The sequence below is a fragment of the Neovison vison genome, chromosome 6 (genome assembly GCF_020171115.1).
Source record: "Neovison vison isolate M4711 chromosome 6, ASM_NN_V1, whole genome shotgun sequence".
NCBI lineage: Eukaryota > Metazoa > Chordata > Mammalia > Carnivora > Mustelidae > Neogale > Neogale vison.
Genome location: NC_058096.1, coordinates 132488058 through 132513861, shown reverse-complemented (window position 1 = coordinate 132513861; position 25804 = coordinate 132488058). Strand labels below are relative to the sequence as shown.

At 36.2% G+C, this 25804-nt stretch overlaps 1 protein-coding gene across 5 annotated transcripts in view; it reads left to right on the top strand.

Annotated features, from left to right (window-relative positions):
• Positions 1–25804, top strand: part of ATP2C1 (ATPase secretory pathway Ca2+ transporting 1) — a 177017-nt gene that overhangs the window by 80278 nt on the left and 70935 nt on the right. For 4 of the 5 annotated variants that reach the window (XM_044252384.1, XM_044252382.1, XM_044252385.1 and 1 more), the window contains 6 exons: positions 693–803; positions 3186–3302; positions 6133–6222; positions 8253–8288; positions 11400–11461; positions 15949–16057. In XM_044252384.1, the coding sequence (XP_044108319.1) occupies positions 693–803; positions 3186–3302; positions 6133–6222; positions 8253–8288; positions 11400–11461; positions 15949–16057 (525 nt within the window). The remainder of the gene's footprint in view (positions 1–692; positions 804–3185; positions 3303–6132; positions 6223–8252; positions 8289–11399; positions 11462–15948; positions 16058–25804) is intronic. The other variant, XM_044252383.1, reaches the window with a different exon arrangement.

Here is a 25804-nt window from a genome sequence, read left to right as displayed (position 1 = left end):
CGGATCGGGGATTTATTTCTGGAAGTGTGTTAATAAATAAACACTTTTATGTAGATACTTCTTATGAAGCTGCATCAAGTAGATACCATGGTTACCACCAATTCTGTGATTTACTCTGTTTGTTCAGAGCCCCTGCCCTAACTGTGCATCCTCTGCTGTGTGTCTCTTCTGCTCTTTGTTTTCCTTCTGGCTGGGGAATTGGTTTTTAAATCTGACTTGCTGTCCTGGTGCTTACGTCGAGTAGCCGGTTGTTTTTTGGACAGTTAAGAAACAGGCTAACCAACAGGAGTAGTTAAAATGGAGAAAACTTAGCTGTTCTCTGTCTTTCCTGTTAAACATAATGAGTTTGGAGGATTAGGACTACATGTAATTCTCAGGATCTGCTAGGCAGGACATCTGTTTCACTTTTTACTCATTGCGTTGCTGTAGAAATAGCTTTTTAAAAAATTTAATGTGGAAATTAAAAATTTTGTGTCCTAGCTGGTACTGGTGGCTTAATTTTTGAGATGTGCTTTCTGGAGAAATAGCACATAGAAAATTATCTTATTAGGACTAGATAATTATTACTCTAAAAATGTTTGCTTTCTAACTGGAAACTAAGTTTCTGTGAACATTTGGATTTTCATTTATTCTAGACTGTATTCCAGTTTTTTGGTAAACTCAAATATTTTTCCTTTGGTTTTATTTGCTAGGTTGCACGTTTTCAAAAAATTCCTAATGGTGAAAATGAGACAATGATTCCTGTGTTGACATCAAAAAAAGCAAGTGAATTACCAGTCAGTGAAGTTGCAAGCATTCTCCAAGTAAGTAGTTGGTGGGGAGGAAGGGAATAGATAGCAAATCAGTCATTTAGATTATAGGTAAATGCCATCCAATAGAATTTCCTTTGATGACATTGTGTGGTGTTCTGCACTATTCAGTACAGTATCCAGTAGTAAAATATGGCTACTGAGGACTTTAAGTGTGGATATTTAGATAAGGAACTAAATTTAATTTAATTTTTATTCATTGAAATTTAAATGGCTGCATGTGGCTAGTGTTTACCTGCAGCTCTTGGTCATTAACATTGCCAGGAACTATTAATGCTATGTAAGGATTAGTTGGATTAATAAAATAATCAATTTATTAACACAAGTGGAGTTAGGTGTTTATCTTTTTTTTTAAGTGTTTTCTGAAGTAGAGTAAAAGGTGAGTATAAGAGACTGTAAGTAAACTTTAATTGCTTATGTAATTTAATTTCTTACTGGTTTTAAAAAGCACAATCTAATGTAACATGAATACTGTTTTTTATTTTTCTTTCAGAATTCTTATATTTTAATGATGGCATTAAAAATGTTGGATATCTGAAAAAAAATGTTGGATATCTGTTTTTTGAGGGTTTTTTTGGTTGTTGTATTTATGTTGTTTTAAAGCCATTTATATTTTTAAGTGTTTTAAGTGTTGTGAGACTGTTACCAAAGTTTATCATAAAGCTTTTGGCCAAAGAAACTGATTATTTTAGGGATGCAGGTAATTTCATTCTTAAATGATAGTTATGATAATAAATCATGAGTGACAGTGACTCTTCTAAGTTTCCCAGACCCAATTCCAACATGGTTGGTGGCAAGGCGCAGGGTGGGGAGCAGTTCTCCCACACATAACACCAAGCAATTCTGGGATGCTCAGTAATTTAACTCAATTTTAACAGTGTCTACCCAGAGATAGCATCAGATTCCATAGGTTAAGAGTTCAGCCCTAGAAGACTGCCCCTTACTCCTGACTTCAGAAGTCAGTCATAGGCCCCATGCTGTTGTCTGTGCAACTACAGACTACAGATTAGAGGTTCCTCCTTAGGTTCATTTAATTTTCTAGAGTGGCTCACAGAGCTCAAGGAAACACTTATGTTTACCAATTTATTAAAAAGATATGGTAAAGGATACAAATCAACAGCCAGATGAAAAGTTACATAGGTCTGCCATGGGGAAAGGGCCTGGAGCTTCCATGCCCTCTGGAGGTATACCATTCTCCCCTGTCTCCATGTGCTCACCAACCTGGAAGCTCTCCAAACCCAGTTCTTTTGGGCTTTTATGGAGACTTCATTGCTTAGTCATGATTGACTGAGTCATTGGCCTTTGGCTGATTCAACCTCCATCCTATCTCTTTCCTCCTCAGAGGTGAGGGAGAATAGTGGTGGCGTGCTAGGACTAAACCCTGTGATCATATGGTTGGTCCTCCTGTCTGCCAGCTGCTGTTCTTGGGTGGGACCTGAAAGTCACCTTCATTAACACAATGAAAGATGCCTTTATTGTTACCATCCCAGGAAATTACAAGGGTTTAGGAGCTGTGAGCCCACAACCCTGGAGGGAAGACCAGATACAAATGAGACGTATGTTTTAGTTATCTGAATGATCATATATCATATATATTTCTTACAAAGCACAGTATTGCAGTGATTGAAGAATGTAGGTGGTGTTCATAGAACATAATTATTTTCAGTAATTTAGGAACCACATATTATCTGCTCAAAGTAATTAAACAGTCCAAGAATAAAAAGTAATAGCAGTCTGAGGGTTTTGATAGGCTCAGAGAACAAGAAAGGTAGTTATGGTCCATTGAATGTTCTTTTGGAGAAACTAGTTTTAGAAAATAAAACAATGAAAGCAAACAAAACTAATTAAAATGTACCATATTTTGCTTTCTGTAAGTCATGTGGCTGCTTTTTATTATTTCTCTTTTCCCAGAGAAAATCCTAAGCTTTTTGTTTATTAAACTGTGCCTTATTGCTTACACTTAAAAATTGCTAATATAATAATGTATTAATACATACATTAATACATACATAAAACATCAATAAATTTTTTTTGTCAGGGTGTAATTTACATGAAATATAATGTACCCATATTAACAGAATAGTTTGCATTTTGATAATGTTAACTACTGCCGGAATTAAGATATGGAGCACTTTAATCACTCTTAGAAGTTCCCTCAGGTCCCTCTGCAGTTAATCTTTCTAAGTAGATTTTGCTCCTGGCCCCAAGCAACCACTGATAATGCTTTTTTTTTTTGTTGTTGTTGTTGTTACAACAAGTTAGTTTTGACCATTGTGTAATTTCTTATAAATATGAACATAAATATATACCCTTTTGTTTTTCTTCTTTTGTCCTCTGCTAACATTTTCAGTAACTTTTATGTGTAAAATCTAATAGGCTGATCTTCAGAATGGTCTAAACAAATGTGAAGTAAGTCATAGGCGAGCCTTCCATGGCTGGAATGAGTTTGATATCAGTGAAGATGAGCCACTATGGAAGAAGTATATTTCTCAGGTGAGATATTTTTATTTCCTCCTCTGCTGTGTAATTTACATGTATTTTTGTTAGTGTAGTTGTTTACTTTTGTGAAGTTTTCTTTCTTTTTTTTTTTTTTTGGTAGAGAAAGGAAATAATATATAAAAATGTTTTTTACCTACATTTTTTCTGTTAGGGTTTGCTGTTAAGTTGGAACTTCTATAATTTTTAGTGTGCAATTCTTTACGAATGTATAACATGGAGTGATACTTGAACAGTAGTTTCCTTTACAGATCTCTACCTTACACTTGTTTTATTATAAGGAATGCTAATATTTTTTTAAAGTAATACAGCCAGCTTAGAAAATGTAGTAAAAATAAGGTAGTTTGAATCCAGACTGCCTGGTACAAATTCTGTCTTTCTTACTAGCTATATGATCTTTATTTTTTTTTTAATTTTTTTTTCAAGATTTTTATTTATTTATTTGATAGACAGAGAGCGATCACAAGTAGGCAGAGAGGCAGGCAGAGAGAGAGGGGGAAGCAGGCTTCCCACCCAGCAGAGAGCCCGACGCGGGACTCGATCCCAGGACCCTGAGATCATGACCTGAGCTGAAGGCAGAGGCTCAAACCACTGAGCCACCCAGGCGCCCCCTATATGATCTTTATTATCCATTCAGTCTTATCTATAACATGAGGATAATAATTTTAGGATATTGTAAGCTATCAATAAATAATAGCTATTTTTAATTATATTTTGTCAATATCCTAATCTTTTCAGAAAGATTTATTGTAGGGTTTTCTTTTATCTTGATAACAAATATGTTAGTGTGAAAAGTTCTAAGAATCCTGTGGCCAGTTTTCACCTCATAGGGTTAGTTTGCCCAACAAGATCTTTTTATTTTTACTTATTTATTTATTTTTTAACAAGTTCTTTTTAGTAAAGAAAACCTTTAATGCCTTCTAAGTACATTAGAAGTACTTTTAGAAATACTTTTAGAAGTGTTAGAAGTACTATTAGAAGTGGCTTTTCTAAAGGTCGTGTTAATGGGCCCAAATTTATCAGTCTTAATTTTGCAGATGAGTCTGTCTAAAGTGGAAAAACTGTATTTTTAGGGATTAAAAGAATCTCGTGTGTGTGTGTATGTCTCTCATGTGTTTGTAGAGTATTTTTTGTATGCATGTTGTATTCTCACATTTACCACATTGCCATATTACCTAAAACTTTAGGAAGTTCATTCTGAATTTATAAACCACAATGATTGGACTTACTAGTAGGTAGTATAATTTAATGTTTTACTTTCTTATTCCTGTTTCAAAGCTTGACTACCTGCATCATGGAATTGCTATGGGAATGAAACAGAAGTAGTGTAATACAGTTCAGCACAAACAGCAATTAACAGCAAATATCAGTTGTTAGTCATAAAGCACTGGGTGACTCTCTGTTTCTCTATGAAGAACACTGAATTTGTTGCTTTGCAAACATTTGCCTGGAACCTGCCATTAATCAAGTAGTGTGCTTGCTACCATGGCATAGCTATTTCAGAGGTTATAATAAAAAAGCCGATGGGTCTTGTCCTCAAATTATGATGATAAGAGCTAACATTTGAAGAGAGTTTCATGGTTTACACAGTGTTTTAAATATACATTCTTAGTTCCTCTTTACCACAGTCTTGGTATAAGGTAGTATTTTACCAAATGAGGCACTTGGGTCATATCTAAGTGACAGGAGCTGGATTTAAACCCAAGTACTCTGACTCAGGCAGGTGTGTGGGTGGGGTTCCTTAACCCTGAACCATATTGCAGTTGTAGTTTTAGTTTGCTAGGGTAGTGATTTTCAATTGTCTAGGTGTTAGAATCACTTGGGAACACTTAAAAAATGCTGAAGCCCGGGCCCAATGCCCAGAGATTCTGATTTAATTGGTCTGGTGTGACCCTAGGCAATTGTTAGAAGTTCTTCACATGATTCTGATATGAAACAGGGTCAGAACCACTGTGCCAGGGAATGGAGTCATAAAGGGAATGGGAGGTGATGGCATCTAAGCTCGCTGCTGTGATATCAACGGGCTGGGGCTTTCTGGTGGGATGAATTCTTTGTAGCCTAGTTACTTTGCACCTTTAATAGTGATTGGCACAACTTCATCAGAGGAAGATGTTCTGGCAACAGAGGTCTGATGCTTAAGGAGTAACAGAAAGAATTTAGGGGAGCTCTGGTGCTTGGTTATTTAAGTGCTGCCTGGTTGGGTTGGTGGTATGGTTCTATTTCTTCAGATACTATTGCTTCTGCCAGATAGATATTAGGAAAACCAGCATTTGGAAAATCTTTGGCCTCTGTTGAGTGGATCTTATTGTTGGCTTTTAGCTGATGAAAGCCATCATCAGCATGTGGATCAACCACAGAATTGTAATCTGGGGCATGTGGATCAACCACAGAATTGTAATCTGTGCTAATTTATTAAGTATAGGAATGTTAGGATTTCATAATTTAGGTGTATCCAGTGTTAACCAGAATCTTTATCTTAAAAATCATTTTCCATTTATTCTAGCCTCAGTAGACATTCAGAACAGCTATATTTATTAATATACCCAAAATACATGCATATCATAAGGAATTGGTAAATTCTTAGTTTTAAGTATTGATAATTTAATTTTCTTTTCTTCTGAAAAGGAACTTATGAAATGATGACTTTTAAATGTAGTTAAGTATAAATACTTTTTTGGTTAATTGAAGAGAGATAAACTCTCAAACTTAAACTCCTAATTTTCTAATCATGTCACAGTAGTTTTTTTTTTTTTTAAGTTTTTGTTGTGATGGAGCACAACTACCATTCATACAAAACTGTTGAATTGCTGTTTGTTTTCACTTTCAGTTTAAAAATCCCCTTATTATGCTGCTTCTGGCTTCTGCAGTCATCAGTGTTTTAATGCATCAGTTTGATGATGCTGTCAGTATCACTGTGGTAAGAAGAAATACGTATATTTTTAAACTGTTGGATAATCATTTAAAATTAGGATTGGCTTTTATTTTGGAAAATGAATTGAGACGTGCATAATGTTTCTTCAGGTTTTTTGTTAATATCTGAATTCTGCATTTTGTTGTAGTAATCTCAAGTAATGTTCAAGGGTCTGTGATTAGCACTCATGGGAATTATTTAACAACCATATGATTTTACAGATATGAAATATTTTGTAACATATTTCTGGTTAAAATTTCAATTTAGTTTACTTTCTGTTGAGAATGTTTTACTAATTATGAACTGAAGCCTGATGATTATGAAATTAAAAATGTTACTTAACAGTGAACACTCTATTTACTATGGAAGATTTTATTCTTTCTGGCTAAGCTGTTCTAGCTTTCATTGAAACTTTCCTCCTCTTTTTTCCCTCTGGTTTATCATAGTATAACAAATTTATAACAAGTACAAGCATTGATTAAAGCAAATATATTTATGCTTAAGAACACAGTAGAAATATAGAGCTGTAGTTCTTGAGCTCTTGTTTGTGGACTTCCAGGTGTCTCTAAGACCTTTTCAGGGAGTGTGTTAAGGTCAAAACTATTTTTGTAATACTAAAACTTTTTTTTACTTTGGATATTTGCATCAGTGGTGCAAAAACAATAGCAGGTAAAACTGTTGACTCAAGTCAAAATAATGGCACCAAACTATTCTAGTGGTCATTGTTTTCTTTTATTGATTCTCTCAGGGGTGTTTTTCATAAAGCAGTAAAAATTAATTTCATTAAATCTTGACAGTTGAGTACATACCTTTTGAATATTCTGTGTAATAAAATGGGAAATATGTATAAATGACTTAATGTATATTGAGGTACGATGGTTGTTTCAAGGAAGGGCAATTATGGTTAGCTGAACTAAGCTTTAACTAGAAAGAATAAATGATAGACAAACTTGGTTTTTAAGACTTGGATAACTGAGGCACTTTTTTTTAAGGAAGTGAGTGAGATGAAACTATTGCTTCAAGAAAAATAAACAGCATTTATGCCAGTGATAAAATTCAAGCTGTCAAGTGATACTTAGAATTTTGCAAAATATTTATGAATTACTACGTGTTAAATAGCTTCCCAGTATTTGACTATATTCTAAAGAGATCAGTACTACTTCAATGAATGATTTTTTTTACTAATAAGAAATGTGTCAACACTTGAAAGATTTGAAAAGCCAAGTGAATCAATATTTTCTAAATGACCAGTGTAAGATGTTAACAATGTTTTCAGTGACCAAGGTCCATTCAAATTGAAAATAGATCAGTGGATTTTACTATAATAGATTATAAAAAGTTCATTGATATAGTTTCGATTCTATATTGCAAATTATTCTAAGTAACTAACACTTTTCTAATTTTGGTGTAGTAGCTAAGAAGAATATCCACAATCTGAAAAATCTTTTAAACTACTCCTTCCTTCCTTTTCCAACATTATCTGTATGAGATTAGGTTTTCTACCTATACTTCAGCCTAATCAACATAGAACAATAGATTAAATGCAGAAGCAAGTGTGAAAATCTAGCTTTGTATTAAGGCAGACATAAAAGAAAAATCGAAAATGCTTGCATTTTTCTCACAAATTTTTTTATTTGGCAAGTGTATTTTTCATAAAAAATTTATGTGTTAACATTTGCAATGGTTTTTTATTACTTTTTAGATGAATTAATAAAGAGGAATTAAAACTGAGCAATTGAAAAAGTATTAAATTATGGTTAAATATCAGTAGGTTATATCCCACATAAATGCTGGTCCTCAGTTTGTTAGAGCAGAAGGGGATCTTGAGATCAAATTTGAGAAGTTGTCCTAGGAGAGTTAAGCTACTGTTGGATGTCTGTGTTTTCTCTAAAGCAGAGTTGTGATTTCTTCCGGAGTTGATATCAGTGCTTAGTGTCTGGTATCTGGGGACTGTAGATAAAGTTAGAAAAATAAAACATGATTATTTCTGAAGTTATGGTGTCTGCTTTAAAAGGTTGTTTCTTTGTTTTGTTTAGGCAATACTTATCGTCGTCACGGTTGCCTTTGTTCAGGTGAGTAGGTGGCCTCTTTTGTCAGCATGAAAGTGGTATTTTAGTTAACTTCTTAAAAAAACTGAGGTGGCTTATGGGAAAATTTGTGGTTATTGGGAGTTGGTGATACTGGTTAGAACAATTCATTCTTTGTTTTTGAAATGATTTCAGAAACTCAGTTCTCCAGGGTATTTAGTGGAACTAACTTGACTGCTTCAGTTTAGATAGTAGCATGAAGAAAATGTAGTTTTTTATTTGATGAAATTAAAGGTAACTGAAGCAGATGGAAACAAAAAGCACAGTAATAGAAATAAAGTCCAGCAACAGGTTTAAAAAATTTTTCCACTTAAAAAATTGGGCCAGGTTTAAATTCCTCATTTCCTACACAGAAAGAATGTTCTGATGTGGGTCAAACTTCTAATTCAGCATAGACATTGAAATAGTGAATAAAAATGATGAAGAACCCCTTTTAAAAATGAAATGTGACTAATGTAGAAGTAATGGCAGGATTTTTATCACAAGTATAGGCATGTATAAAAATGTAGGCTTAGTTTTGTTTATTTACTATCTGATAACTTCATATTTTATAACAATGTTGGCAGATTTCATTTTATTAGCTGAAAGTTTTAAAGCATAGTTAATAAGAATAGAAGGATTGGGGCACCTCTCTGGCTCAATTGCTGGAGTGTGTGACTCTGGATCTTGGGGTTATGATTTGAGCTCCACATTAGGTATAGAGATTACTCAAAAATAAAATCTAAAAAAAAAAAAAAAGACTATTCTAGTTTAGGGAAAAATGTTATATATGATACTCAGGTTCATGTTGTTTTGCCTCTTAAGACTGTATTTTAAGTGATTGTGGTTATTCTCATGTCTGTGGTTAATTCCTTGGGTATTTCTTGTCATTATTCAGGTTTTCTAGGCAATCTCTAATTGATTAAGTTACTAGTTTACAGTAACCCACTGTAGAAAAGTCACTTGTAATCAGGTTATCAGCAGCAAGTTTGTGAGCTCCATCAGTAGTAGACCGGCAGGGATTCTGTTTCCAGGGAATCTTCTTGCTTAGAAAAGACAAAAGTTGCCCTGGGTCAGGTGGAGCTAGTTAGTCTAGTAGAGGTCCTTCCAGGCGGAACTTCCAGGTCATCATTCAAGGCAGCTCTTCATTTAGACATGCAAATGGTTACTACCCACTCAACCAGTAATTGGAACCCTCTTGCATCTTTAATAATGCTTAAGAAATACTGAGTGACTTTCTTCAGAGGGATTCCTATGATATTATCACAATGGATAAGAGGAATTTTGCTTGTTCTGTTGGTATATAGAGAGTACCTACCTCAAAAAAATCCTACAGAATTGTGATTTTAACATAGTGTGGGATTTTTCCACAAAGATCCCATGTTATGCACTGAAGGTAATGGCAGGAAACCATCTGCTAAATGTCTCTGTCATAGGTTTAGTTGATGGAAAACTCCAGAAAGAATTGAAACATTTGTGAAAAACGCAGTTTCAGATTGGTAGGTCTGGTTTCTTATACATACATGAGCCCTTTACCCAAATTTGCCTTGAAACCAACAAAATATTCTTAAAACTGCAATTAAAAACCCTCTCTAAAAAGATCCGATTTTGCTGCCACTTAAATTTAATATAGTACTTTGTCATGAAATATCAAAACTCTGAAATTATCAGTGGTTTATCTTTAGTATTTATGTTTTTATCTGGGTTCTAGGAGGAGAGTGCTTGTGTATTTTTATATTTATGTCTGCCCTTTTTTCCTTTTCTTTCAAATCTCCATTTCTCACCCCATTGTATCCTCCCACAGCCATGAAAATAGCTAATTGTTTTACATCGCCATACGTTGATGCCACCTTACAATAAACTTAAAATATAACTTTTAAGCGTTCACTAGAGATGACTATCAGGTTTTTAGTGACTTGTTAAAACATGATTTTGATACAGAAGTATCTCTGTAGTTGAGGGGAGTGAAGCCTAAGAAGGCTGAAAAGGGAAGTAAAGATTGGGAAGCTTCTATGTCATTTATTACTAGGATCTAGCTCTTGGTGAGTGTTTTCTAGACTTCTGTGGAGTTTTTGGGTAAAACTTGCAAATTATTTAATATCTGAGTTATGGTTGGGGAGGGTTGTCTTAAAATTTTCATATTATAGATTTGCCTTACTCTCACATTTGTTCCTCTTGCCTAAGTAAGAGCTGATTTAATTCTAAGTTACTCTTACACAGCTTTGCATTTGGTATTTCAAAAAGTTTGTGACGGATGTGAAATTTTGAATAGTACTGGCACTGCAGTCATTTCAAAACACTCCCCAACTTTAAATCCCACTACTCACCCTTCTCCCTTTTTAAACTTAGATCAAAAGATTGGTGTAATTAGTGCAAATGTGAGACAAAAATAGCAGTGATGTTATGTGAGGCAAGACTGCCCATGGAAACGTGGACTGAGTAGTACGGTGAGATGAAAGATGTCTTTGACCCTCAGCTTTGACTGTCTGCATAGAGAAGGGCTGGAGCATCACAGACTTAGGGCTCCTGAGATTGTCTGCTTTTGGATAGTTCAGGGTGGTGGGAAAGGTGTCTGTGAAAGGAGTGCCAGCCACAACTTACTCTTATTTAACAGATGTTCTTTCTAAGCAAACCTATTCCATAAACCTTTGTAGTAAGCATGTGCTTAAATCCTCAAAGCAGATTTGCTAGCAGTGTATTGTCTTTGGCTTCTTTGGTCATTAAATACTAAAAGTAAAATTATCTTAATCATGAGGCTCAATTATTTTAACTTTTAATGACTGAAAATTATATACTCTTTGGACACACTAATGAGTGTTCTTCATTTTCTTATAAATAAACTGACCTTAGATTTCACATTGAATATTAACATATAAAATTGGAAATATTTAATTGTCAGAATTGTTTAGCCACTATAATTTGACATTATTTAATAAGGGATACACTTTTATTTATTAGGAATATAAACACAAGTAAAGGGAAAAATAAGAACTGGGGCAAATTTTTTTTCAAAGAGATTATTATTAAGTCTAACATGAAATATGTACACAAGAAATGTATTTGTGTTTCTTTATAAATGTTTTCTCTTATGTTCTGCTATTTTTTTTTAATAAATAGGAATATCGTTCAGAAAAATCTCTTGAAGAACTGAGTAAACTTATGCCACCAGAATGCCATTGGTATGATCCTTGTTTCTGATTATGGATTTCTACTTTTTTTTTCCTTAATTGAAGTATAATTAGTATACAGTGTTTTATATATATAGTTTCAGGTGTATAATATAATTATTCAGCATTTTATACATGACTTAGTACTCATCACTGTAAGTATACTCTTAATCTGCTTTATCTATTTTACCTATACCCTCACCTATCTTCCCTCTGGTAGCCACCAGATTGTTCTCAGTATTTAGAATCTTTTTTTGTTTGTTTTTCACTTTCTTCTTTGCTCATTTGTTTTGCTTCTTAAATTCCATATATGAGTAAAGTCATATGGTATTTGTCTTCCTCTGTCGGAATTATTTCACTTAGTATGGACCTCTAGGTCCATCTGTGTTGTTGCAAATGGTGAAGTCTCATTCTTTATTATGGCTGAGTAATATTCCTCTGTGTGTGTGTGTGTGTGTGTGTGTGTATGTACACACCACATCTTCTTTATCCATTCATCTATGGATGGAGACTTGGGTTGCTTCCATATCTTGGCTATTGCAAGTAATGCTGCAATAAACTCAGGGATGCATATGTCTGTTTGAATTCTGTTTTCATTTACTGGATCATATGGTAATTCTATTTTTGATTTTTTGAGGAATGTCCATGCTGTTTTCCACAGTGGCTGTACCAGTTTACATTCCACCAAACAGTGCATGAAGGTTCCTTCTTCACATCCTCACCAACACTTGTTGTTTCTTGTCTTTTTGATTGTAGCCATTCTGATGGATGTAAAGTGATATCTTTTTTTTTTTTTTTTAAAGATTTTGTTTATTTATTTGACAGAGATCGCAAGTAGGCAGAAAGAGGAGGAAGCAGGCTCCCTGCTAAGCAGAGAGCCCGATACGGGGCTTGATCCCAGGACTCTGGGATCATGACCTGAGCTGAAGGCAGAGGCTTTAACGCACTGAGCCACCCACGCGCCCCTGTAAAGTGATATCTTATTGTGGTTTTGATATGCATTCCCTGATGATTTGTGATATTGAACATCTTTTCATGTGTCTGTTGGCCCTCTGTGTGCCTTTCTTGGAAAACTGTCTATTCATGTCCTCTGCCCATTTTTAGTCAGATTATTTGTTGTGGGGTGTGTATGTGTGTGTGTGTGTGTGTGTATCAAGTTGTAGGACTTTTTATATCTTGGATATTAACCCCTTATTGGATATATTTTTTGCATATATCTTCTCCATTCATTAGGTTGCTTGTTCTTGTTGTTGTTGTTGTGGTTTCTTTTGCTGTGCACAAGCTTTTTATTTTCATGTAGTTCCCACAGTTAATTTTTTATTTTGTTTGCCTTGCCTGAGAGTTCATGTCTAGAAGAATGTTTCTGTGGCTGATGTCAGAGAAATTACTGCCTGTGTTTTCTTCTAGGTGTTTTATAGTTTAGGTCTTAATTTTGAGTTTATTTTTGTGTGTGGTGAAAGAGAGTGGTTTAGTTTCATTCTTTGGCATGTAGCTATCTAGTTTTCCCAGTACCACTTATTGAAGAGAATTTTTTTTCTTTTTAAATATTTTATTTATTTGACAGAGACACAGTGAGAGAGGGAGCACAAATAGGGGGACTGGGAGAGGAAGAAGCAGGTTTCCTGCTGAGCAGGGAGTCCGATGTAGTGCTCGATCCCAGGACCCTGGGATAATGACCTGGGTTGAAGGCAGATTCCTAATGACTGAGCCACTCAGGCGCCCCTAAAGAGACTGTCTTTTTCCCCGTTGTATGTTCTTGCCTCTTTTTTGTCAGAAGTTAATTGACCACATAAGCATAGATTTGTTTCTGGGCTCTCTGTTCTGTCCCATTGATCTGTGTGTCTATCTTCCCATTTGTTTGTGTCATCTTCAGTTTCTTTTATCAGTGTTTTAGTTTTTTGGGTATAGGTCTTTTACCTCTGTGGTTAAGTTTATTCCAGGGTATTTCATTCTTTTTGGTGCAATTTTAAAGGGATTGTTTTCTTTTCTTTTTTTTTTTTTTAAGATTTTATTTATTTATTTGACAGAGAGAAATCATAAGTAGACTGAGAGGCAGGCAGAGAGAGAGAGAGGGAAGCAGGCTCCCTGCTGAGCAGAGAGCCCGGTGTGGGACTCGATCCCAGGACCCTGAGATCATGACCTGAGCTGAAGGCAGCGACTTAACCCACTGAGCCACCCAGGCGCCCCAAGGGATTGTTTTCTTAATTTCTCTTTCTGCTTCATCATTATTAGAGCATAGAAATGCAACAGATTTCCCTCTAAACCTACTTTGTTGAGTTTTTGTCGTGAATGGATGTTGTACTTTGTTAAATGCTTTTTCTGTATCTGGTGAGATGATCATATAGTTTTTATCCTTTCTTTTGTTAATGTGATGCATTATATTGATTGATTTTGGGAATATTGAACTACCCTTGCATTCCTAGAATAAATCCCACTTGATCGTGGTGAATGATATTTTTAATGTGTTGTTGGATTTGATTTGCTTATTTTTAAAATTTATTTATTTATTTATTTGACAGAGAGTGATCACAAGTAGGCAGAGAGGCAGGCAGAGACAGAGTGGGAAGCAGGCTCCCCACTGAGCAGAGAGCCCGATGCGGGGCTCTATCCCAGGACCCTGGGATCATGACCTGAGCTGAAGGCAGAGGGTTTGACCCACTGAGCCACCCAGGTGCCTCTCATTTATATTTTTTTGAGGATCTTTACATCTGTCTTCATCAGAGATAAATGCCTGTAGTTTTTATATTTTATAATGTATTAATCTGGTTTTTGGTGTCAGGGTAATGCTGGCCTTATATAAGGAATTTGGAAGCTTTTGTCTTCTATTTTTGGGAATTGTTTATCGTTATTAATTCTTCTTTAAATGCTGGGTAAAATTCACCTGTGAAGGGTGCCTGGATGGCTCAGTTGGTTAAACAACTGCCTTTAAACATGCCTCAGGTCATGATCCCAGGGTCCTGGGATTGAGACCCGCATCAGGTTCCCTGCTCAGTTGGGAAGCCTGCTTCTCCCTCTGTGTTCTCCTGCTCTCTCTCTGTCAAATAAATAAATAAAATCTTTAAAAAAAATTCACCTGTGAATTCACCTGGTCCTGGACTTCTACTGGAAATTTCATTACTGGTAATTAGTCTGTTCAATTTTCTTCCTTCCTGATTCAGTCTTGGAAGGCTATATGTTTTTAGGAATTTATCCATTTCTTCAAAGTTGTCCAGTTTGTTGGCATGTAATTTGTCATAATATTCTCTTATAATTCTTTGTATTTCTGTGATATTATTATTTTTCCTGCTTTATTTCTGATTTTACTTACTTGAATCCTCCCTCTTATTTTCTTGAGGAGTCTGGCTAAAGGTTTATCAGTTTTGTTGATCTTTTCAAAGAATTGGCTCCTAGTTTTATTGATCTGTTCTATTGTTTTTTGGTCTCCATTTTATTTATTTGTGCTCTAATCTTTATTATTTTCTTCCTTCTACTGGCTTTGGCTTTATTCTGCCAATTTTCTTTATTTGAGATTTTTCTTGTTTCTTGAGGTAAGCCTGTATTGCTATGAACTTTCCTCTTAGAACAATTTTTGCTGTGTCCCAAAGATTTTAGACAGTTGATTTTTTTTTTTCTTTTAGAAATTCAGCAAGGAAACAATGACTTTGAGTGACACATTAGACCAAATTGACCTAATATATATATTCAGAACATTCCACCCCAAAACAGTGGAGTACATATTCTTTTCAAGTGCTCATGGAACATTCTTCAGAATAGATCACATGTTAGGCCACAGAATAAGTCTCAATAAATTCAAAAAGATTAAAATTTATATTCTGCATCTTTTCTGACCACAATGATATGAAACTGGAAATTGTCACAAGAAAATATCTGGAAAGAACACAAATGCATGGAAGCTACATGGCATGCTGCTAAATGAATGGGCCAACCAAGAAATCAAAGAGGAAATAAAAAAGTACATGGAGACAAATGAAAATGGGTTTTCACTCTTAAAAAAAAAATTGGATAGGAGTAGTCCAGTATACTTTATGGCACCAATTTCTCTAAACATAAGGTAGAAATCATTAGTCCAATGTGAAAAATTCATGTTCTGTTCAGAAAGTTGTAATATTAAAACTTTTAAGTTCTAATATTGAGATTTTGAGACTTCGATTTATTCAACAGAAGCTTTTTTCCCTTGTGCGACTATGTGCTAAGCACTGCTGGGGTTGCAGTGATGCCCAATCAAACAGACCCAGAATAAGGTTGCTTCAGTTTTCACATTTTACATTTGAACGATAACTGGTCACTTTTTCCAATGATTTTTTTTGCCATCCGAACATCTTAATTACCAAGAATAGAAAAATAATTGTTTGCTTAGTTTCTTTTTCACTTAGCTGCTTTGAAGTGTTAATAATACTACAATGTATTTTTCCTTGCGTGAGTCCACTAGAAAAAAATTTTTTTAAATAAGTGGAGTGACTTTCTTTTTTTAGCTGTGGTTGTTTCTGTTTCTGTTACAGTGTACGTGAAGGAAAATTGGAACATACACTTGCTCGAGACTTGGTTCCAGGTGATACAGTTTGCCTTTCTGTTGGGGACAGAGTTCCTGCTGATTTACGCTTGTTTGAGGTAAGTTTGTTGTTTTAATTTCTTTGGGCTGCTGTAATGAAATACCATAGCCTGCATCGCTTATAAACAACTGAAGTTTATTTCTGATAGTTCTGGAGGCTGGGAAATTCAAGATTGAGGGTTCAGCCCAGTTGCATTCTGATGAGGGCCCTCCTCTGGTTCATAGCTGGTGCCTTCTTTCTGTTCTTACATGGTGGAAGGGTCTAGGACGGCTCTGAGGTGGTCTCTTTTATAAGAAGACTAATCCCATTTGTGAGAGCTCCACCCTCATTACTTAAGCACATCTTAAAGGTCACACCTCCTAATACCTTATATTTGAGAGTTAGGATTTCAGCATATAAAGTTGCATATGTGGGGACACATATTCAGACCATAGCTTTTGGTAATCTGAGAAGTGAAAATACTTGGATGTAGATTGAAGGATAGACATTAGTAATTTTAAGAATTAATGCATAGTTGATTTAGACTCTTGGTTTTCAAGTTTAAAATGTAACTTTTTTTTTCTTTTCTTTTTTTTCCAATTTATTTATTTTCAGAAAAACAGTATTCATTATTTTTTCACCACACCCAGTGCTCCATGCAAGCCGTGCCCTCTATAATACCCACCACCTGGTACCCCAACCTCCCACCCCTCTGCCACTTCAAACCCCTCAGATTGTTTTTCAGAGTCCATAGTCTCTCATGGTTCACCACCCCTTCCAGTTTACCCTAAAGCACATATCCTCCCCAATGTCCATAACCCTACCGCACTTCTCCCAATCCCCCTCCCCCAAGCAACCCACAGTTTATTTCGTGAGATTAAGAGTCACTTATGGTTTGTCTCCCTCCCTATACCATTTTGTTTCATGGATTCTTCTCCTACCCACTTAAGCTCCCATGTTGCATCACTACTTCCTCATATCAGGGAGATCATATGATAGTTGTCTTTCTAACATATACAAACATGTCTTCTTTTCTTAAAATATATTTATCTTTACCACAGAGTCTTTTGAGATATCCATTAGAGAATCAGCTGATCTTTATGAAAATGTGTGGTAGGTCTTGTGGGAGACACAAAGATGATGTAGTGAGTCCTTCTGATCAGGGAGCATACTATTTGTGTACATAAATCACTCACCATATAATAAGATAGAACCTGTTAAGTGACTAAGAGAAGTACAAAGAATGGAGTGTCAAAATTTAGAGAAAGGAGCGTTTACTTCTGATTTGAGTGAAAATCAGATAATGCCTCAGACAACGTGGCCTTGGTGGTGAGAATTGAAGGGCGGTACTAGGCAGAGACGAGGGAGACCATGAAACAGCATTATTCAGATCACTATGAATGTCCTACTGTATAGTATAGGGCTAGAATGGGAATATTTTAAGGGTAGAAAATATATGGTGGAATCAGATTCAGGGAGCTTTGAATGCAAAGCTCTACTTCAGATTTTATTGGTTAGGAATTAGATTTGAAGGTCATACGCAGCTGGCAAATAATCTTACCCTTAATCTGGCCACAGTGTATAGAATAGATTGATGGGCTAGAAAATGGAGTTAGGCACCTGGTTTAGCATGCCAGTCTCATCTACTTTTTGGAATTAACAGGCTGTTCATTAACACCTCTAGAAATGTCAGTCGTTGAATGCTTACTATGTCCCAAAATCTGAGTGTTCTTAGAGGTTATGGAAAGCCTAAAGAAAGTTTCTGAACTATAAGAACAGACTTTGTGTTTAGTCCTGAAGTAATGGCCTTTTTTTTCAAATACTTAACAGTTTCTCCCTAGGAAGATACCAGATTGCTTTAATTGGTTAGAAGAAATAATTGATAATATGACAAGTATTGGGAATATTGTTAATTTTGCTTTATTATTTTCTGCTCTTAGTTTATCTTTTTATATATATTTTTACTCATTTCCTCTCCTTTCTATTTCTAATAGAAATAGAAACTATTCCTAAATACTTTTTAAAATACTTTTAGGAATTCTAAAGTATTCCTAATACTTAGTTTAGGAGAAGACCTTGGATTATTATTCCTTAGAGATTTGGTAGTCTTGTCACTTGATGTAAGTCATCTTCTCTTTCCCTAGAGGGCCCTAATTTGGAGTTTATATCATCATTTATTCTGGAGTCCTTTTCTTCCAGTTTAGAAGCAGACCCTCAGTAGGGTAGTAAGAAGATTGTGTTGACCATTATTTGAACATTTTGAGCAGTATAATGACATAGAAACATTAAAACACCATTTGACTTGGTAAAATATTTAGGGTTTTCATTTAAATAAAGGGTTAATTGATCTAAGAATTAATTATTTCAGAATTCATGTGCAAATAGGAAAAAAGACAACATTGTCATGTTGCAACTATAGGGTACCTATCATAAATTTCGAAGGTTCAGATTTTGACTATAAAACTTGCCTGGGCATTATAGTTACAAGTTCAGTGATGTGAGTGCTTCACAACTTTTATTTGGTATTATTTGTTCGTAGGCTGTGTCTTAAGTCAGGTCAGGCTATTGTAATCAAATACCACAGACTGGGTGGGTTGGGAGAGTGATTGGTTCTCTTCCACTTCTTATAAAGCCACTAATCTCATTTTGAGGGCCTCACCCACACAAGCTCATCTAACTCTAGTTATTTCTCAAGGTAATTACCATAATATTGGAGATTAAAACTTCAACATGAATTTTACTGGGACACAATTCAGTCCAAAGCAGGCTGAGGCTGTCGTTTGTGAATCTTCTTGAAGAAGATTAATATTGATAACTTAAGGAATTCGGTATTTTGTTTTCTTAACCTGAGTCATTTTCCATAGCCAAGGAATGAACCAGTATGTGTTGATGGCAGTAATCTTACTGTCATAGAATTTTTTTCTCTGTCAGTGCCTGTGGTTTTTGATCACATTGGTTCAAAGAATGAAGAGGTAGACCAAAGAGTGGTGGGCAGCAAAGCAAGACTTGAGGAAGGATGAGATCTGAGAGGGTTGCCACTGGAATTTGTAAGGCTAGGGGTTTTTATGAGTTTGTTGACTGGCTGTTTTAACCTAATTAACCCTCCTGTGCCTGATATTTAATCAGATTTTTGTCACTGTGAAAGGATTGAGGGCTCCTTCCAGGGTGGTGTAGAATCCTTTTAAGTGTGATTTCCTCTTAGGGTGGGGTGGGGCCGTGGAAGATGGGGTTTGGGATGTGTGGGTGGGTGGGTGGTGGAAAACCTTGTCCATACCTGCCTACCTGCCTTCCAACCATCCTTCTAAGGCTTAGGAGCCTTAGAGTCACTGGTGGAGCTCGTATAGTAAAACAGAAATTGAGCTATGGGTATGTTTTTCAGTTTTTTTTTCTGAGGGCTTTTATTTTAAATTTTTTTTTTTTTTAAAAGATTTTATTTATTTATTTGAGAGAGAGAGACAGTGAGAGAGAGCATGAGCGAGGAGAAGGTCAGAGAGCGAAGCAGACTCCCCATGGAGCTGGGAGCCTGATGCGGGACTTGATCCCGGGACTCCAGGATCACGCCCTGAGCCGAAGGCAGTCAGTCGTCCCACCAACTGAGCCACCCAGGCGTCCCTTATTTTAATTTTTAATAGTATTTGAGAAGAGGCACCACTGACCCATTAATTGGTCAGACTGTGACTTTAGATGAAGGAGTCTTATAGACCATACCTACATAACTGTACATTTTGCCTTTTTGGAAATGTAGCGTATTTTTCTTATTGTTTCAGTAAAGTCTCTATCAATATTTGGACAAAGAATTCTTTGTGAGAGAAAACAATCTAGGAGTCAAAGAAAAAGAGGGTTTCTTTTGTCTATTGACAATATTTTACTTTTCTCAGGTTTAACTTTCTGACTAAGCCTGAAATGTTGCCTGAAATGTAGCAAGTTTTTTCTTTTAGTTGAAGTTCTGAATGAGTAATTCCATGGACACACTTTTTTGTGGCACTTGCTTGTGGGTAGCCTATATCATTTTTTGAAGCTGTCTTTAAGATCTAGACACTGGGGACAATTTCTTTTTTTTCTTTTTTTAATGCTTTTATATGATTTTCTACGTGTGTCAAACTTTTTATTTATTTATTTATTCTTTTTTTAAGATTTTACTTACTTATTTGAGAGGGGGAGAAGAGAGAGAGAATGAGCATGAGAAGGGGGGAGGGTCAGAGGGAGAAGCAGACTCTTTCCCGAGCAGGGAGCCCTATGCTGGACTCAATCCTGCGACTCCAGCATCGTGACCTGAGCTAAAGGCAGTCGCCTAACCAGCTGAGCCACCTAGGTGCCCTATATCAAACTTTTTTTTTTTTTTAAAGATTTTATTTATTTATTTGACAGACAGAGATCACAAGTAGGCAGAGAGGCAGGCAGAGAGAGAGAGGAGGAAGCAGTCTCCCTGCTGAGCAGAGAGCCCGATGTGGGGCTCGATCCCAGTACCCTGGGATCATGACCTGAGCTGAAGGCAGAGGCTTTAACCCACTGAGCCACCCAGGCGCCCCACCTATATCAAACTTTTTAAAGAGAACCACCAGTTATACGCCTGAAGGCCAAGAATTAGCCATTTTTATGACCCTGGATTTTTAATTGAAAACTGGTTTTCATTTAAATGCGGGTCAAAAGATACCTTCACTAGGAGTAAAAGCCTACTTGGGGCCTTGTTCAGAAGTCCCAACTTAAAACAGGCCAGTTGGCATTACATAGTGAGCCTTTTAACATCACACATCCATATACTTTGTTATAGTAGTTTAGCTCAGTGAGTAGTTTTTGGTTTCTTTAGAGTTATTCCTTCCTATTCCTTAGTTCCCAAGTAAAAACCAGTGATGAAGAGCAAAGATCTACTTTTTGCTGCCTACCAGTAGAAGGAATCAAAGATAGTCTTCTTGACTGAAACTTTATGTTCCTTTCTGTAAAGCTCACAGTTTTACCAGTTTTATGCACACTTTTGCTAAGACCCTTCCTCTGAGTTGGGTAATTTCATTAGAGGAGCTATCTTTCTGTGTAAGAGCATTCTGATTTCCTGAGTTAAAAAATATATTTTCCATTTACTCAGTGAAAACCTTGATATTCTGGTGAAACTCAGAATCCAGTTTTGTTTGCTACGCTTTTTGAAAAAAAATTTCTTTTCAAGCATTTGCTAGAATATAAGCGCATTTAATGGTATGTTAAATTTACTTATTTTGTTAACGGAGCTAGTTTAGGCAAGATGTAATGCCTCTTTTTGGAAATTGGTCTGTGTTATGAGGTCATTTTAACCATTCAGTAAATATTTGAGTATCATTTATAGAACTCTGTACTAGGCTTTAGGGCTAGGAAGTGAAAAGATACAATTTGTGCCCTTTCTACTGGGAGAAAGGGCAATTTGCGAACAACTGTGATTCAAAGAATAAAGTGTGTATTATGAATTGACCATATGAGTTTAAGTAAGCCAGTTAACTAGGTCTCTTGTTTTCTCACTGTGACAGAGTTGCCCCAGGGCATTATATCCTAACTTTTGAAGGTACATAGGAATCATCTGGGTTTTGTTTTGGCAGCTCTGGGTTGGGGCCAAGAGTCTGCATTTTTTTTTTTTTTTAAAGATTTTACTATTTATTTGACAGAGAAAGCATGAGCACAAGCAGGGGGAGTAGCAGGCAGAGGGAGAAGCAGGCTCCCCACAGAGCAAGGTGATATGGGGCTCAATTCCAGGAACCTTGGAATCATAACTCCAGCTGCAGGAGATGCTCAAGATGCTCAACCAACTGAGCCACCCAGGTGCCCAAAGAGTCTGCATTCTTAACTAGCTATTAGTTCATGCTAAAAGTGCTGGTCTGTGTACCACATATAGAAAGATTAAAAAAAAAAACAAACACCACACATACAAAACTTCACTGAGATGTAATGCACACTCAAAACAATTTACACATTTAAAATCTATCATGTGGTCACTTTCCATATAGTCTGAATTGTGCAACCATCACCACAGTGTTAATTGTAGAACATTTTTATCACTCCCCAAAGAACACCTTCACCTTTTAGTAGTCTGTATGTCCTTTCCCCTGCCCCAGTGTCTGGTGGGCACTAATTTGCTTGCTCTGTCTGTATACATGTACCTATTCTGAACATTTCATTATAAATGGAATTAAATACTATGCGGTCTTTTGTGTCTATCTTCCTTTAGTTAACACTTCAGGATTCATCCATGTTGTAGCACATATCAATATTTCATTGCTTTTTATTGCCAAATAGTATTGCATTGTACATATATACTATTCAGTTATAAATCCACTTACATTTAAAGTGATTTTTTTATGGTTTTTTTTTTTAAGATTTTATTTATTTATTTGACAGACAGAGATCATAAGCAGGCAGAGAGGCAGGCAGAGAGAGAGAGAGAGAGAGAGAGGGAGGGAGGAGAGAGAGAGAGGAGGAAGCAGGCCCCACACTGAGCAGAGAGCCCGATGCAGGACTCATCCCAAGCTCCTGAGATCATGACCTGAGCCGAAGGCAGTGGCTTTAACCCACTGAGCCACCCAGGCGCCCCACATTTAAAGTGATTATTGATAGAGGACTTTCTTAGGCCATTTTGCTATTTGTTTTCTTTTTTTCTTTTTTCTTTTTTTTTTAGATTTTATTTATTTATTTGACAGAAAGCAAGAGAGCACAGGCAGGGGGAGCAGCAGAGGGAGAAGGAGAAGCAGGCCCCACACTGAGCAGGTAGCCTGATGTGGGGCTTGGTCCCAGAACCCTGGGATCATGACCGGAGCTGAAGGCAGTCGTTTAACCAACTGAGCTACCCAGGCACCCCTCCTATTTGTTTTCTGTATGTGTTATATTTTTTCCTCACTTTCTCTAATCTCTCCTTTTTTTGTGTGTTTGAGGTTTTTAAAAAATACACTTTGATTACCTCCTGAATTTTTTTTCTATACACTTTTTGCGTATTTTCTTGGTGGTTATGATGTAGATTTCAGTTAACATCCTAAATTTAGGGACGCCTGGGTGGCTTAGGTATTTAAATGTCTGCTTTCAGCTTAGGTCATGATCCCGGCATCCTGGGATCAAGTCCAATGTTTGGCTCTCTACTTAGTGGGGAGTCCACTTCTCTCTGCCTGCCACTCTGCCTTTTTGTGCGATTGCATTCGCACTTGCTGTCTCTCTGACAAATAAATAGATTTTTTAAAAAAAATCCTAAATTTAGAACTGTGGTTTGAATTCATGCCAACTTTTCTCACTAGCATGCAAAAACTTAGCCTCCTATACAGCTTACTTTGCCTCTACCTTAATGTTGTTGTCACAAACTTTATTTTTATGCATTCTGTGCCTACTAGCCATATATTTCTTTTTTTTTTTTTTTTTAAGATTTTATTTATTTATTTGAGAGAGAGAGAGTGTGAGAGAGAGCATGAGCGAGGAGAAGGTCAGAGAGCGAAGCAGACTCCCCATGGAGCTGGGAGCCTGATGTGGGACTCCATCCCGGGACTCCAGGATCACGCCCTGAGCCGAAGGCAGTCGTCCAACCAACTGCGCCACCCAGGCGTCCCTAGCCATATATTTCTAAGCACGTTGTATAAATCAGGAAATATAGAGGAGTCACAAAGTCAGAATAAAATAATGATTGCATTTATATTTCCATGTGTAGTTGTGTTTACTGGAGTTTATTTCTTCATATGTTTTGTTTTTTTTTTAATTTTTTTTTTTCTTCATATGGTTTTGAGTTACTTTCTGATCTCCGATTGTTTTAGCTTGAAAGACTCTATTTCAGCATTTCTTATGGGGCATGTCTGCTAGCAATGAATTATCTTAACTCTTGTTTAAGTGGGAATGTTTTAATTTTTCTTCATTTTTGAAAGATAGTTTTGCTGGATGTAGGCTTCTTTTTGGTCTTTTTGGTCTTTTTTTTTTTTTTTTCTTATAGCACTTTAGATATGTCTTGGTTCTAGCCTCCATGGTTGCCAATAAGAAATGGGCTGCTAATCTTATTGAGTATGTGATGAGTTTCTTCATCTTTGCTGTTTTCAGGATTGTGTCTTTGTCTTTCAACAGTTTGATTATATCTGTCAATCTAGATGGCTTTGAATTTTTTACTATTTGGAGTTTATTGAGCTTCTTTGATATATAGATTCGTGTCTTTTATTAAATTTGGGAACTTTTCATTCCATTATCTTTACAAATATTCTTTCTGCCCATTTCACCCCCCCCCCACTGACTACATTATACTTATATTGGTGTGTTTGATGATATCCCACAGGTACCTCAAGTTCTGTTCATTTTTCTTATTTTTTCTCCTCTCTGTCCTTTAGACTGGTTAATTTCAGTTGTTCTGTCTTTTTGTTTGCTTATTTTTTCCCCTGTCCTTGTTCAGATCTGCTATTGAACCCCCTCCAGGGAACTTATCATTTCAATTGTACTTTCAGCATCAGGATTTCTGTTTGTTTTCTTTTTATGTTTTCTTTCTCTCAGGTGGTACAGGTGGTAGTCTTTTTTTTTTTTTTTTAATTAATCATTTTCCTGATTTCTTTTAGTTCTTTGTTCATGATTTTCTTTGGTTTACTGAGCATATATAAGACAGTGATTTAAAGTCTTTCTGGTTGGGACGCCTGTGTGGCTCAGTTGGTTAAGCAGCTGCCTTCGGCTCAGGTCATGATCCCAGCGTCCTGGGATCGAGTCCCACATCGGGCTCCTTGCTCGGCAGGGAGCCTGCTTCTCCCTCTGCCTCTGCCTGCCTCTCTGTCTGCCTGTGCTCGCTCGCTCTCCCTCTCTCTCTGACAAATAAATAAATAAAATCTTTAAAAAAAAATAAAATAAAAAATAAAAAAATAATAAAAAAATAAAGTCTTTCTGGTTAAGTCCAGTGTCTGGCCTTGCTGAGGGATGATTTTATTTTTGTCAGTTAATTTTTTTCCTGTGAATAGGTCATTCTTTTGTTTTTTTTGTATTATAATTTTTTGTTGAGAACTTTATATTTTGAATGTTGTATGTCATAATTCTGTACATTAAATTCTACCCTTCCTCAAGGTTTTTTTTTTTTTTTTTTTTTATTGTTGAGAGTTGCAGTGGTTGAATTTGTTTAGTGACTTTTCTTTAAAAAAAAAAAAAAAAAAGTTACAATCCCCACCCCACCCACCCCCACCTTGCACAGGCCAAACTGTATTCCTTTTGGCGTGTGGTCCGTTCCGTTATTTCAATAGTCAGCTTTCTCTTTGCCGATTCAAAGAGGAAAAACAGTTACTACTCTCTTGGTCTTTTTAACTTGTCTTTGAGTTGCGGCATATCTTGATCATTGAACCTAGGCTGTCTCCAAACCTGCCTTCACCTTTATCTGCTTGTGCCAAATCCACAGATCTGTCATAATGCAAGTCTAGGGTCTTCTCAGGTCTTTCTGAGCACACATATGGTTATAGGCATCCATTTTGCACTCTGTCTTCCCTGGTATATGTGGCAGCCCTTCCAAGCTCATTTTCTCTCACAAAATTTCATCTTTGGCTTCTTTCTTCCCAGTCTTTTGGTTGTGTCTGCTACTTTATTCCTAGTCCCCTGCCTATTAGTATATGTCCTTAATCCTTTGGCAGACAGCCAAAAAGTCACTGTAGTTGCATTGGAGTGGAGTGGTGAAATAAATAATAGCCTCTGCACCAGTCCCCCAGGGAACTGCCAGACAGGTTAAAACACAGAAGTATAGTCTTTTTAAGAACAAGGTCTTTTTTAGCCCCAACTGCTAGTAAGCTGCGACAGGAAGACATGCATCTCTCCCCACAGCCAGTACTGCTTCTCTGGGTGATTGGCATGTTAGACAGATAAACAAAAATGCCACAGGACCTTC